At 47.0% G+C, this 14,722-nt stretch overlaps 1 protein-coding gene across 1 annotated transcript in view; it reads left to right on the forward strand.

The window, feature by feature from the left end:
* Nucleotides 1-11,236, forward strand: part of Pofut1 (protein O-fucosyltransferase 1) — a 38,198-nt gene extending 26,962 nt beyond the window's left edge. The window contains exons 6-7 of the mRNA XM_004668077.2: nt 2,123-2,365; nt 8,840-11,236. Coding sequence (XP_004668134.2) covers nt 2,123-2,365; nt 8,840-9,028 — 432 coding nt within the window. The 3' untranslated portion in view covers nt 9,029-11,236. The remainder of the gene's footprint in view (nt 1-2,122; nt 2,366-8,839) is intronic.
* Nucleotides 11,237-14,722: the final 3,486 nt, after the last annotated feature.

Here is a 14,722-nt window from a genome sequence, read left to right on the forward strand (position 1 = left end):
CTCCTACCTCTGCCTCCCGAGTGCTAGGATTAAAGGCATGTGCCACCACGCCCAGCTGTATCCTTGTTTTGCAGATAGATAAACTCAGGCATCAAGCCAGGCAGAGAGATGAAGAGAGCCTAACAGCATAGGCGTTCTCTGTCTAAACTCAGTTGTTAGCTAGTAGACTTAAAATTAATGATGCAGACTGGGTAGGACTCCTGAAAAATGAAGATGTCATCCTTTGAGAATTTGGAGGCTGCTTAAATGTGCAGAAACCTCATCAGATTATCATCTGTGTGAAAACAAGCAACATATGTCAGGCATGGTGGTGCATGTCTTTAATCCCAGCACTTGGGAGCCAGAGGTAGGAGGAGCACTGTGAGTTCAAGGCTACCCTGAGACTACATAGTGAATTCCAGGTCAGCCTCCTGGACTAGAGTGAGACCCTACCTTGAAAAACCAAAAAAAAAAAAAAAAAAAAAAAAAAAACAACGTAGACTGTCTCCTTCATTTACATAAGGTATATAGATAACATTAGAGATGCTCATCATAGAAAACTAAAAAAAAAAATATATAGACACAGAGATTAGGTTATAATTTATTAATAGGACTGGAATTAGCTCGTGGTAGAAAGCTTGCTTAATACGGGCAAGACCACAGTTCTCCCCAGCACAGCACATCACACACACACACACACACACACACACATCATTAATAGGTTATTGATGAGCTAATTTTGTTGTTGGTGGTTTTTTGAGGTAGGGTCATGCCCTAGCCCAGGCTAATGTGGAATTCATTATGTAGTCTCAGGGTGGCCTTGAACTCACGGCAATCCTCCTACCTCTGCCTCCCAATTGCTGGTATTAAAGACGTGTGCCACCATGACAGGCTGATGAGCTAATTTCAGTTACCTCCTACACTCTCCCTGTCTCCCTCCTATAAGGAAATGGACCCAGGCTCAGAATATTTCATGAGTAATTTCAACCAAACATTCAAGGAATAACACACACACATATCATACATACATGATGTTTAAAAAAATAAAGCTAGCATGCGCTGGTAAAGTTAACTCAAAAAATTATAGTCTTCTTGCTGAAAAACAAACCATGAAGATTAAGCAGATACACAGATGTAAGAAAAATATTACTAAAGTAAAATCCAGTGAGGATCAGGCAACTCAAATAAGCAGACTCTCCCTAGAATTTGATGGAATTCACTGTATTAGCACCCAAAGAAGAAAAATCATGTAGTCATCTCAGTTGATGATAAGAAAGCATTTGGTAAAAGTCAACACACATTCATGAGAAAAAGTCATAACCAGCCAGAAATAGAATTGGACCCACCTTAGCCTGATAAACCCTATCTCTCTGGAACCCACAGCAAACATGCTGCTTTGGGGAGCTATCGGGAGTGTTCTCACTGAAGCCAGAAATCAGATAAGCCTGTTTCTTATCACCGCCACTGTGCACAGTTCTACTGGACGTCGCAGATAATGCAGTAAGACCAGGAAAATATTACTGTGCCCTGTCTCTCTCTCTCTCTGCCTCCTCTCTCTTTCTCTCTCTCTCTCTCTCTCTCTCTCTCTCTCTCTCACACACACACACACACACATATACACATAGTACCCTATTATAGCCCAGCTTGGCCTTAAACTCACTATATAGCTAAGGATGACTTTCAACTTCTAATACTCCTGCCTCTAGCTCCTAAGTGCTAGGACTACAAGGCTTATACCATCAGTCCTAGCTTTTCCCTTAATTTTTTTTTTTTTTTAATTAAAAAGCCTGGCGTGGTGGCACATGCTTTTAATCCCAGCACTCGGGAGGCAGAGGTAGGAGGATTGCCATGAGTTTGAGGCCACCCTGAGACTCCATAGTGAATTCCAGGTCAGCCTGGGCTAGAGAAAGACCCTACCTTGAAAAAAAATTTTTTTTAAAAAAAAGGAGTATAGCAGAAGGCTAGGGACAGAGGCCAGTGGTGCAGCATGTGTTCAGCGTGCATGGGGCCCTGAGTCTATCTCCAGCACCTCTGCCACCAAAAATTTACTTGGGCTCCTCCTGTATTTTTCCCTTTACCCATTCCTGCTGCTGGGGCCCAGGACAGTTGCTGTTCTAACTCTGCACCCCACCTTTCCCTGTAGAAGAATGCCTGCACCATGCTGAAGGACGGGACTGCAGGCTCACACTTCATGGCCTCCCCTCAGTGTGTGGGTTACAGCCGCAGCACAGCGACCCCCCTCACCATGACCATGTGCCTCCCTGACCTGAAGGAAATCCAGCGGGCTGTGCAGCTCTGGGTGAGGGCGCTGAACGCCCAGTCCATCTACATTGCCACAGATTCCGAGAGCTATGTGCCAGAGATCCAGCAGCTGTTCAAAGAGAAGGTGCGCCCTGTCCAGAGGGAATGCAAGGAGGAGGGAGTGAGAAGGGGTACACTGGTCCCACGGCTCCCACCATCTACTGCATGCTCTTCCCCACCAGCCCTCCTGGTGCTTTGACCTCGGGGGGCACTGATTTACTACACAGTTCTTAGTTGAATAAGCATATAATGAGTCCTGGAAAGGGATCCAGAATAGCCGGGAGATTGAGAGCATATGCATGCTTTGTTTTGTGTGTGTGTGTGTGTGTGTGTGTGTGTGTTGGTTTTTCGAGGTAGGGTCTCACTCTAGCCCAGGCTGACCTGGGATTCACTATGGAGTCTCAGAGTGGTCTCAAACTCACAGTGATCCTCCTATCTCTGCCTCCTGAGTGCTGGGATTAAAGGCATGCATCACCACGCCCAACTGTGTTTTTTATCTTTTAAATATTTATTTATTTACTTATTTAAGAAAAAAAGGAGAAAGTATAAATGTGCCAGGGCCTCTTGCACTGTAAACACACTTTTGCAGATACATGCGCCAGTTTGTGTGTTTGGCTTTTTGTAGATTCTGGGGAATAGAACTGGACCAGGAGACTTTGCAAGCAAATGCCTTTAACTGCTGAGCCATCTCCCCAGCCCTTGTTTGTTGTTGTTATTTTTGTTTTGTTTGGCAAGGTAGGGTCTCACTCTACCCCAGGCTGACCTGGAATTCACTATTAGGCTCAGGCTGGTCTCAAACTTACAGAGCTCTTCCTACCTCAGTCTCCCTAGTACTGGGATTACCAGTGTGTACCATCATACCAGCAAACCTTTTTTTAAAAAAAAAAAATTATCTATTTATTTGAGAGAGAGAGAGATACAGAACTAGGTAGGTATAGAGAGAGAGAATGGGCATGCCAGGGCCTCCAGTCACTGCAAATGAACTCCAGACGCATGCGCTCCTTTGTGTATCTGGCTTACATGAGTCCTAGGGAGTTGAACCTGGGTCCTTTGGCTTTGCAGGCAAGCACCTTAACTGCTAAGCCATCTCTCCAGCCCTGTTTTTTTATTTTTTCTTTCCTTCCAATTTTTTTTTATTAACAACTTCCATAATTATAAAATAATATCTATGGTAATACCCTCCCTTCCCCTATTTCCCCTTCGAAACTCCATTCTCCCCATCTCAATCAGTCTCTCTTTTATTTTGAGGTCATGATCTTTTCCTCCTATTATGATGGTCTTGTGTAGGTAGTGTCAGGCACTGTGAGGTCATGGATATCCAGGCTATTTTGTAGCTGGGGGGAACATGTAGTAAGGAGTCATACCCTTCCTTTGGCTCTTATATTCTTTCCACTACCTCTTCCGCAATGGACCCTGAGCATTGGAAGGAGTGATAGAGATATTGCAGTACTGAGCTCACTGTCACTCCAGCACCATGATGCCTTCTGAGTCATCCCAAGGTCGCTACCATCTGAAAAGAGAAGCTTCTCTACCAAAAGTGAGAGTAGCATTAATATATGGGTATGAACATTAAGAGCAGTGCTTACTGGGCAGTTTGATAAGCATAGTATATATATTTAGCAAGATAGCAGCAGACAGAACACCCCTAGGGCTCATGATAACCCTGTTTTAAATTTTCAGTATCAGGGATGTATTCCCTCCCATGGAGCAGGCCACCAGTCCAATTAGAGGGCACTTGGTTTCCACCATGACAGACGTGCCACTATTGCACCTGTTGGCTCATTTGGCCTGGCTGGTCAAATATGAGGCTTGCAGTGTCCACTGTGGAGTATCTTCACTGGTGATTTCTCTTTCTCCCATCGAATTGCATGCAGAATGGCTTCTTGCAGGTTTCTATCAGCTGGTCTACATGGAGGAGTTATCAGCTCAGTTCCAAGAATGTGGAGTCTTCAGCAACAGGGTCTTACCATCAAGGGTCCAGCCCTGTTTTTGTTTTTAATATACTTTTTTTTTAATTTTCTGAGGTAGGGTCTCACTCTAGCTCAAGCTGACCTGGAATTCAGTGTGTAGTCACAGGGTGGCCTTGAACTCATGGTGTTCCTCCTACCTCTGCCTCCCAAATGCTGGGGTTAAAAGGCGTGTGCCACCACACGTGGCTTTGTTTTTAATATGCTTTTTAAAAATAACTGTTATTTTTTTAAAGATTTATTTTTATTTATTTATTAGAGACAGAGAAAGTGTGTGTGAGAGAGAAAGAGAGAGAGAAAAAATGAGCATGTGCCACCACCTGGGTCCTTAGGCTTCACAGGTATATGCCTTAACCGCCAAGCCATCTTTCCAGCCCAATACTTCTATTTTTATTTATTTATTATGAGAGGAAGAATGGGTGTGTTGGGGCCTCTAGCCACTGCAACTGGACTCCAGACACATGAGCCACCATGTACATCTGGCTTACATGGGTTCTGGGGAATCAAACCTGGGTCCTTAGGCTTCACAGGCAAACATCTTAACCGCTAAGCCATCTTTCCAGCCCCTGTTTTTTTGTTTTGTTTTGTTTTGTTTTTGTTTTTTAGACAAGGTTGACCTCAAACTCACTATGTAGTTGGGGCTGTCCTTGTTCTCCTGGTCCTCCTGCCGCCACATTCCAAGTGCTGAGGTTAGTCTGTGCTACCGTGCCTGACTTGGGCATATACTCTGAAGCCTAGAACTTGGATTCTACTCATGGTATAACTTCTGTTTCCTCATCTACAAGGTGAAACTGAATAGTACCTATCTTCCAGGGTATTTGCATATGTATACATACATATTTGTATCATATATTTACATGGTACATATCTCCTGATGCATTAGAGACACACACACACACACACACACATATGTGTATATATATAAAGAAATTGGAACACTTCTACTATAAAGGAAGTACTCAATACATTAGCTATCATTAATAGTAGAAACAGGCCAGGCGTGGTGGAGCATGCCTTGAGAGGCAGAGACTCCGAGGTCAGCCTGGGCTGGAGTAAGACCCTACCTCAAAAAAAAAAAAAAAAGTAAAAACAGTGTAGGGGAAGATCTTTCATATTTAGTGATCATACTTAGTGAATTTAAGGGGTTTTTTAAATATTTATTTATGTTAAATTTTATTTATTTATTTTCTTATTTGAGAGAGGCAGATAGAGAGAATGTTGCACAAGTGCACGGGGCCTCCGGCCACTGCAAATGAACTCCAGACACATGCGCCACCTTGCGCATCTGGCTTACCTGGGTACTGGGGAAGCAAACCTAGGTCCTTGGGCTTCGCAGGCAAGCACCTTAACTACTGAGCCATCTTTTCAGGCCTATTAATTTATTTATTTGAGAGAGAGAGAATGGACACACTAGGGCCTCTAGCCACTGCAAACGAACTCTAGATGCATGTACCACCTTGTGCATCTGGTTGTACGTTGGTACAAGGGAATAAAACCTCGGTCTTTGGGTTTCACAGGCAAGTGCCTTCAACACTAAGCCATTTCTCTAGTCCATGAATTAAAAGTTTAAGGACCAGGGCTGGAGAGATGGCTTAGCAGTTAAGGCACTTGCCTGTGAAACCCAAAGACCGAGGTTTGATTCCCCAGTACCCTAAGCCATTTGCACAAGGTGGCGCGTGTTTCTGGAGTTTATTTGCAGTGGCCAGAGGCCCTGACATGCTCGCCCATGCTCTCTCTCTCTCTTTCTCTTTCTATTTTCTTTTCTGTTTTTTTTTTTTTGTTGTTGTTTGTTTGTTTGTTTTTTTGAGGTAGCGTCTCACTGTAGCCCAGGCTGACCTGGAATTCACTATGTAGTCTCAGGGTGGCCTTGAACTCACAGTTTTCTTGCCACCTGTGCCTTCCAAGCACCATGCCCAGCCTGACATACCCTTTCCTCCTCTCTCTGTCCCTCTCAAATAAATTATTTATTTATTTAAAGTTTAGGGATAGGCTGGAGAGATAGCTCAGTGGTTAAAGCCACTTGGTGGCAAAGCCTGCTGGCCTGGGTTCAGTTCACCAATGCTAATGTAAAGCCAGATGCAAAAAGTAGTGCATGTATCTGGAGTTCATTTGCAGTGTCTAGAGGTCCTGGTGTGCCTCTACTGTGTCTCTCTCATTCTCCTCGCACACACACTAATAAAAATAAAATTGAAGGAAGCTCTTTCAGTTATCTTGCTCCAGGTGCATTCATTTCCCCTTCCCTCAAGCTCCTCTTTCTCTCTCCCTCTCCCTCCCTTCATTTCTTTCCTTCTCCCCATCCCCCATTACAATAAATTCTTGGATTCAAGAAAAAGAAGTTGGGTTGGAGAGATGGCTTAGTAGTTAAGCGCTTGCCTGTGAAGTCTAAGGACCCAGGCTGATTCCCTAGCACCCACATTAGCCAGATGCACAAAGTGGTACATGTGTCTGGAGGTCATTTGCAGTGGCTGGAGGCCCTGGCATGCCCATTCTCTCTCTTTCTGCTTCTTCCTCTCTCTGTCTTTCTCCCCCATCTCAAATAAATAAATTAATTAAAATTTTTAAAAAGGGTAGCTGGGCATGGTGGCACATACCTTTAATTCCAGCACTCAGTAGGCAGAGGTAGAAGGAGTGTTGTGAATTTGAGGCCAGCCTGACACTACATAGTGAATTCCAGGTCAGCCTGTACTACAGCAAGACCCTACCTCGAAAAGCCAAAAAATAAAAAGGTGGGGGGCCTGGCTGGAGAGATGGCTTAGTGTTAAGGCACTTTCCCATGAAGCCTAAGGACCCAGGTTTGATTCCCCAATACCCACACAAGTCAGATGCACAAAATGTTGCATGCGCCTGAAGTTTGTTTGCAGTGGTTGCAGGTCCTGGTGAGCCCATTCATTCTATCTATCTATCTATCTACCTATCTGCAATAAATAAAAAGAAAAAGAAGTTGAAGGAAGATACTACACAGACAGAAGAATGTGTGCTGTAGTAGTGCAGAGTAGGCCACAAGTAGTGTGCACCAGTCTGATGGCTGAATTGCTAGTAAGCGTGCAAGAACACTGAAGAGTGAAACTGAAAGTGGTGGGCAGACCTTCAGAGGATGATTTTGGAGATTTTTTTTTTAATATTTTATTTTTACTTATTTATTTATTTGACAGAGAAAGGGGAAGAGAGAGAGAAAATAAATGCACCAGGGCCTCCAGCCACTGCAAACGAACTCCAGATGCGTGCGCCCCCTTGTGCATCTGGCTAACAAGGATCCTGGGGAATTGAACCTGGGTCCTTTGGCTTTGCAGGCAGACACCTTAACCGCTAAGCCATCCCTCCAGGCCAGATAATTTTTTTTATATGTCCTTGTGTTCTCAAGTTTGATTGAAATGATATCAAAGTCACAAAAGTTATTAAGAGGCCATCGAACACTTACTTGAAAGAGTTTTCAAGTTACTGACCAACAGCTGTGATATTTAGAAATAGATAAGAAAGCCAGATGTGGTGGTACACGCCTTTAATCCCAGCACTTGGAAGGCAGAGGTAGGAGGATTACTGTGAGTTCGAGGCCAGCCTGAGACTACAGAGTGAGTTCCAGATCAGCCTCTGCTAGACTGAGACCCTACCTTGAAAAACAAATAGATAAGATGTATTTATTGCAGTCTTTATATGAATATTTAAATTCAAAGGGGAAAAGAAGCAGATGCAGAGCCATTGGCTTCCCACGGATAGGAAGCCCCAGCCAGTGAGGTGGCGCTGGGTCTGTGCGTTTCCCAGGTGGGACGTCAGCTGAGTGACCTCATGGTCCGCTCACCGACCCTCCATGCTTCAGCTGAGGAAACCAGAATCCCAGGAAGGCTCAGAATTTACCCAAGAGGTCCCGAAGCTAATTATAGAAGGCATGACAGAGCGGGTAACTTTCAGGACGTGGGTGGAATTGCTGGGGGATTTTGGCTATGATTAAACTGACATGTTTTAGCCACAATCCAAACAGCAAGGTGATAGAAGTCTCCGGGGACCATCAAAGCGTTTCCAGGCAGCTCTGCTCAGCCCTCACCTTTGTACAAAGCTGAAGCCTTTGGGGAGTCCCAGGGGGTTTTCATGAGCTTTACAGCCTTGAGCCTCTTGCTACTTGCTACTTCCTGCTCCTGAGCAGGAGCTCTCACCCTCCCCACCATTCCTCAGCCCCCTTTCCCTGCCACCCTCCTTCTGAATGACTTGGGCTCAGGGCTCAAGTGCGTGCGATGTGTCCTGTCCTCAAGGCTCGTAGCCCGGCCCTGAAGAGACTGCAGGCGGGCGGGCAGGGTTCACTGAACAGTTGTTTGGTGGAGGCAGGCTCTGTCTGGGTCAAGCTTGACCTCAGCTCCATCCTCAGCTAGCAGCCGTGACGTTAGTCACAATCACAATACTGGTGGGACTGGTTGTTTTGTAGCTGAGGCCTGAGAGGGCAGGGCTCAGGATTGCACCTGCACATTTCTCTCAAACACTGTTCCCCCATCTTCCTCCTCACCACTCTTCCTTTTGTCTGAAACCTCAGGTTCAGGTTAGAGGGAAGAAAGTTGAGAATATGGCCTGTGGTCACCTACTGATGTCTGCTCTTCCTCCTGTAGGTGAAGGTGGTGAGCCTGAAGCCTGAGGTGGCCCAGATTGACCTCTACATCCTTGGCCAAGCAGACCACTTTATTGGCAACTGTGTCTCTTCCTTCACTGCCTTTGTAAAGCGGGAGCGGGACCTGCAGGGGAGGCCATCTTCCTTCTTTGGCATGGACAGGCCACCTCAGCTGCGGGATGAGTTCTGATCCTGGCTGGAGGCCCACAGCCAGACTCGGCAGGCAGAGGTGCTCCCAGGACGGTGGTCTCTGTCTCTTCTCTCCCTCCAGAGATGGAAGGTAGTACCAGAGACTCCTGGAAGAGGGCGATGTTCCACCCAAGGACACGGGCCTTCCAAGCACTCCAGCCCAACGTCTTCTGGCTGTGTACTCCCTGGGAATATTCACTTCACAGAACAGCCCACTCTATACTCTGGCCTGTTCTCCTCTGAGCAGCTTGCAGTGCTGAACTCTTTTCAGAGTGATTTTTATAGAGAGCAATGTTTTTATAGATGGTTTCTTTCTTTCTTTGTTTTTTGGTGGCATCGGAGTAAGGTTATGACATGGTCTCATGTAGTTTCAAATTTGCTGTATAGTCCAGGCTGGCCTTGGAATTCCTAATCTTCCCTCCGTCCACCTCCCAGGCGCTGGGATGTACACACTTGTGCCAAAAGGCCTAGCAGATTTTTATAGCTTTGATACAAAACTTTAACTACCTGAGGACTCGCTCAGTTTTAAAACTCAGTCAAGTTCATTACAATAGATAGCTAAAGTGACCTTAACTAAGTATGGATGAAGCCAGGGCTGGTGTAAGCCTATTGACCACTTTTGCAGGGCTCCCCCAGTGTGGTCCTCAGACCCCTACTGCCTGGCCTTAGCCATTGTCACCCCCTCCCATCTGCTAAGCCATTTCTAGGGTTTGGGAAATGAAGGCTGTGTCGTGGACGCTGCACATGGGAGGCTGTAGGAGTGCGCTGTGCGGGACTCTGCAGGGAGCTGTCGTGCCTCTCACACAGCGTGTTCCCAGTACGAAGCCTGCACCATCAAGGAAGATGATCACGTGTTGGCTCTCTCTTAGCCCCGTCAGGCCTCAGCATGCATCAGGAGGGGTCAGGGCTAGTACCGGGGCAGGATGCCCTCAAGGCTACTTTCTCCAAGGCTCTTCTCCCAGCCCGTGCCCTGTGGCTTTAGCCTCTACACCTGCTATTCCCCAAGGAATGTTGCCAAGGCTCTGACAGGAGCCCTCTGAAATGGGGGCTCAGAAGCAGCCTTTGCCTGTTCTGCCAGCGCAGTGCAGGGCAGGGGCACTGCGGTCCTAGGACTTTGCCCCTCACGCTGCAGTTCTCTAGTGCTCGCTGTCTCCCGAGAGCCAGTGAGTTTCGACCACGTGAGTCTCAGCCCTGTATCTGAAACTCGGGGATCTTTACCCTGCCACGTACCTCCCTCAGCATCCCTTCTGTAGTCTGTAGCTAGCCCAGAGCTCCCTGCAAGGGGCTTCTGCCTTGAGGACCTTGGAAGGAAGTATTCTGTTGTCAGGGATAGACTGAACCCAGGTCACACGCTGTCCACACCAAAGCTGGCATTTGCTGCATAGACCTCTGGTCAGCTCTGAGCAGAAGGAACTGCAGAAAGGGCTTTGGTGGCTTCCCCTTCAGGGAAAACAGTCCAGCGTTTTAATCCTGGTGAACATAGAGATGGCTTATCTGTCCCAACTTGCTCTCAGCCTCACCCAGAGGAAGGGCCACAGACAGGTGGCCTGTGTGCTAGCCACCTCCATGGAGCTCATCTCGGAGTTCACTTGCCACTCCCAGCCTTACGTGGGGCACACGCTGTAGAGGCTGCCGCTGTAGTGGCCATCCATACCATCCTGGTGGGCACCATGCTGCCAGAGGGGACACTGGGGCCATCATCAGACTCAGCCATGCCTGTGCACATGCACTTTACTCTTTGGCCCAGCTTCCTCCTCTGTAAAGCGGTGATAAACTGCAGGTCGTTAAAAGGCCCAAATCAGCTAATGTACATATATTAGAGCACATTGTAAACTTGGAAGAGGCACACCTGTGTGGCCCTTGATGATGACTGTGATTGCTTCTTGCCGTGCATCTAGCCCAGGCCAGGCACTGTGCTGAATGTTTTGTGGACATTCTTCTGCTTAGTTCCCACCCCACTAATAGCATTACCTTTCTGTTTATTCACAAGGAGAATGAGTGCTCAGAGAATCCTCCTCGTTTTCCCAAAGCTGGGGAGCCAGGCCCTCACCTCTGAAGGCAGTCCTGTTGGCCAGTGCCCTCTGCTGCCATTGCCCCCCAGGGTGCATCCGCCTGGGCTCCCACTGCACCTGCTGTGGGCTTGCCACTGCCAGGCTTGGGAAGAGGAGCTCACGCAAGAAATAGTTAGCCTGGAGCTGATGGTCACCTACTGTGTGCTAGGTAGGAGGGATGCAGCAGAGAATCCTGCTCTCAATTTGCATAGTAGACCAATGTAGCTCCAGAGCTGTTAGTGCTAAGAAGAAAAATGGTATGGGGCTGCAGGGGGAGCCATTTGCAGTAAGAGCTACCTTAAGGAGGGGAGACTATTCACTCAGATAACTAGAGACGGCACATTGCCAGCAAAAGAAATAACATGATGCGTGCCAAGGCCCTGAGGCCGGTGTGTGTGTGTGTGTGTGTGTAGAGCAAGGAGTAGTTGGGCATGGTGGCACGTGACTTTAGTCCCAGCACTTGGGAGGCAGAGGCAGGAGGATTGCTGTGAGCTTGAGGCTACTGAGACTACATAGTGATTCCAGGTCAACCTGGGCTAGAGCAAGACCCTACCTTGGGTGGGGGTGTGTGGAAAGAGTAGCAAGGAGCCAGTGTGGCGAGGTTGAGGGAACAGAGCAGTAGTTAGAACAACAGGGTGACACTACCATAGCCTGGAGGGCCAAGCGAATGTCTAGACTTTTCCTTGAGAGAGAATAGGAACCTTTCTTCACAGAGTTCTGGCCATAGAGGATCCTGATGTGATTTAGACCCCACTGGCTGCGTGAAGTCCGAGGGGTGAGAGAGACTAGCGTGGGGCTGGGGTGGGGTGGGGGCGGTACACCAAGCTGCATGGGAATTCCCCCAAAAGGCAAAGGTGCTGAAGGAGATAGAAAACGGCCGGATTCGACCTGGTAGTCATGGACAAGTGGTTAAAGTGGTGATGTAGAAAATGGCCAAATTCTGAGTATGTGCAGTGATTTTTATAATTCAGTTTTTTGGAGATAAGAATGTGCATGGTTTTAATCATGCGGTGTATACGTTCAAATGTCTTGGGTTTCTATTGAGCAGCATATCCTATTTTCTTGTTAGTTCATAGCCCAGACAAATGCTTTCCTTTGAGAAGTGTTCCACAGTTTATGATTTTTCTATTATGCGGCTTTAATGTGTCCCTTGTTTTCACAATTGTTCCTGGGAAAAAAACAATGCTCTTTGTAAAGAGTTTATTCAAATACATATGAAGGAAGATAAATTCCCTAAAGTTAGCTTGGATTTGTTAGATCCAAGACTTAGCAATAACATTTTTTTATCATGGAAAAAAGTCAAATATGCACAAAAAATTATGATTAATAAACTAAGCTTATGGTTTTAACAATTATGAGCACTTTACTAGTGTGGTTTCGTTTACTCTCCCACTCCCAGGTCTATTTGTCCTCCAGAATATAAAGTTCGTGTAAATGCATGCTGAGGGTAAAGCCAACAGCGTCTGCTGGCACACTGAGAGGGAAGGAAAATGAAAGGAGCCCAGGATGCTGCCAGGGCTAGGGCCCAAGCCACAGGGGGCATTTGACTTCATGGCAGAGCCACTCCCATCCTGTACTTCACCTCTGAATGCTGGGTGCCAAGGCAGTGTCCACACCATTCATTGACTGCTACAGGCCAGCCACTCCTGAGTGCTTGTCTGCCATGGATGAGGCCTGGGCCCTAATCCCTAGCGCAGAAGAAAAATAAAAAGGCTGGCTACACAAAAATGTAGTATCCCAGTTCCACACTGAGCTTATGTTGTGGACAAGCCGTTGGGCTCCAATCCTAGTGTCCTTCCCAGTCTCAAACCCTTCTTTTACAGTTCAAGAAGGGACTGGAGTTCAAAGTGGGTCAGGGACGGCCACCCATGCAATTCTTTGTCTCTCCCTGTTCCCTCCACCCTATATCATTGGCCCATTCCCAGAAGCCTCATCCCCTGGAGGCTGGAGGTGCTCCTCCCCTGCACGCTGAAGTAGGGCAGGCTCCTGTTTGCTTTCTGGCAGCAGGTGGAGAGATGGTCTCACCTTGAGCAAACACAGCGTGGGAAAGGCAGGGGACGCAGTCTGGTAGCAGCCTTATGCCGACTGAAGGTTCGCAGTTGAAGGAACAGCTTCAGGAAGGGTATGCGACTTCATGGAACAATAACGTGGTGGTGTCATCGAGCATATACGGTGCTTCAGATAACCCAGCAAGACAATTCTCCCAAGTCTCCCACCAACCCTGTGGACTCTCTCTCCAGCCCATCGCCTTATTTTATTTTATCATTTTATTTTATTTTTGAGACAGCTTTTCTTCCTGAACCTAGAGCTCACAGATTTGTCTGGACTAGCTACCAGCAAATCCTAGGGATCCTCCTGCCTCTGCCTCCCCAGCACCAGCACATCAGGTATACACCACCATGCTTGTCTTCCATACGGGTGCTGGAATCCGAACCCAAGTCCTCATGCTTCTTCAGGAAGCTCTTTCCTCACCTGTGTCATCTCCCAAGCTCTGGACTAAACTCATATGAGTAAGGGAATTTATTTTAAATTCTAGGTTGTTTTTATTTCAATACTGGAAATTAAACCTAGGGCCTCACATATGCTAAGCAAGTGTTATACTACTGAGCTATACAGTTCTAGCCCCTGGGAATGACCTTTTTATTATTATTTATTATATTTATTATTTGATTATTATTATTTATTTGAGATCAAGAGAGAGAGAATGTGCTCACCAGGGCATCCAGCCACTGCAAACGAACTCCAGATGCATGCGCCACCTTGTGCATCTGGCTTACATGGGTCCTGGGGAATCAAGCCTCAAACCAGGGTCCTTAGGCTTCACAGGCAAGCACTTGACTGCTAAGCCAACTCTCCAGAACCCCCTTTTTTAAGATTTTATTTTCACTTATTTATTAGGGTCAGCGGGGGGAGAGAATGGGCATGCCAGGGCTTCCAGCTACTGCAAACAAACTCCAGACACATGCGTCCCCTGTGCATCTGGCTTACCTGGGTCCTGGGAAATTGAACCTGGGTCCTTTGGCTTTGCAGGCAAGTGTCTTAACCTCTAAGCCATCTCTCCAGCAACCCCCCCCCCTTTTTTGTGGTAGAGTCTCACTGTAGCCCAGTCTGACCTGGAATTCACTTTGCAGTCCCGGGCTGGCCTAGAACTCACAGTGATCCTCCTACCTCTGCCTCCTGAGTACTGGGATTAAAGGCATGCACCTCCATGCCCTGCATGATATATATATATATATGTTTTGTTTTGTTTTTTAAGCGCGAGAGAGAGAACTGGCATGGCAGGGCCTCAGCCACTGCAATCAAACTCCAGACACTTGTGCCACCTAGCGGGCATGTGTGACCTTGTGCGCTTGCGTCACTTTGTACGTCTGGCTTACATGGGATCTTTAGAGTCAAACATGGGTCCTTAGACTTTGCAGGCAAGCGCCTTAACTATTAAGCCATCTCACCAGCCCATGATTTTTTTTTTAATTAAGTGACTACTGGTCCTGGCATGGTGGCTTAATCCCAGTACTCAGAGGCTCAGGTAGGATGGCTAAGGTAGGAGGATTATAGTGAGTTTGAGGCCAGCCTGAGCTATAGAGGTGGTTCCAGGTCCTATTGGGCTAGAGTGAGACTCTGCCTCAAAAAAACAAAACAAAACA

Source organism: Jaculus jaculus, chromosome 8, assembly GCF_020740685.1.
Source record: "Jaculus jaculus isolate mJacJac1 chromosome 8, mJacJac1.mat.Y.cur, whole genome shotgun sequence".
Taxonomy (NCBI): Eukaryota; Metazoa; Chordata; class Mammalia; order Rodentia; family Dipodidae; genus Jaculus; species Jaculus jaculus.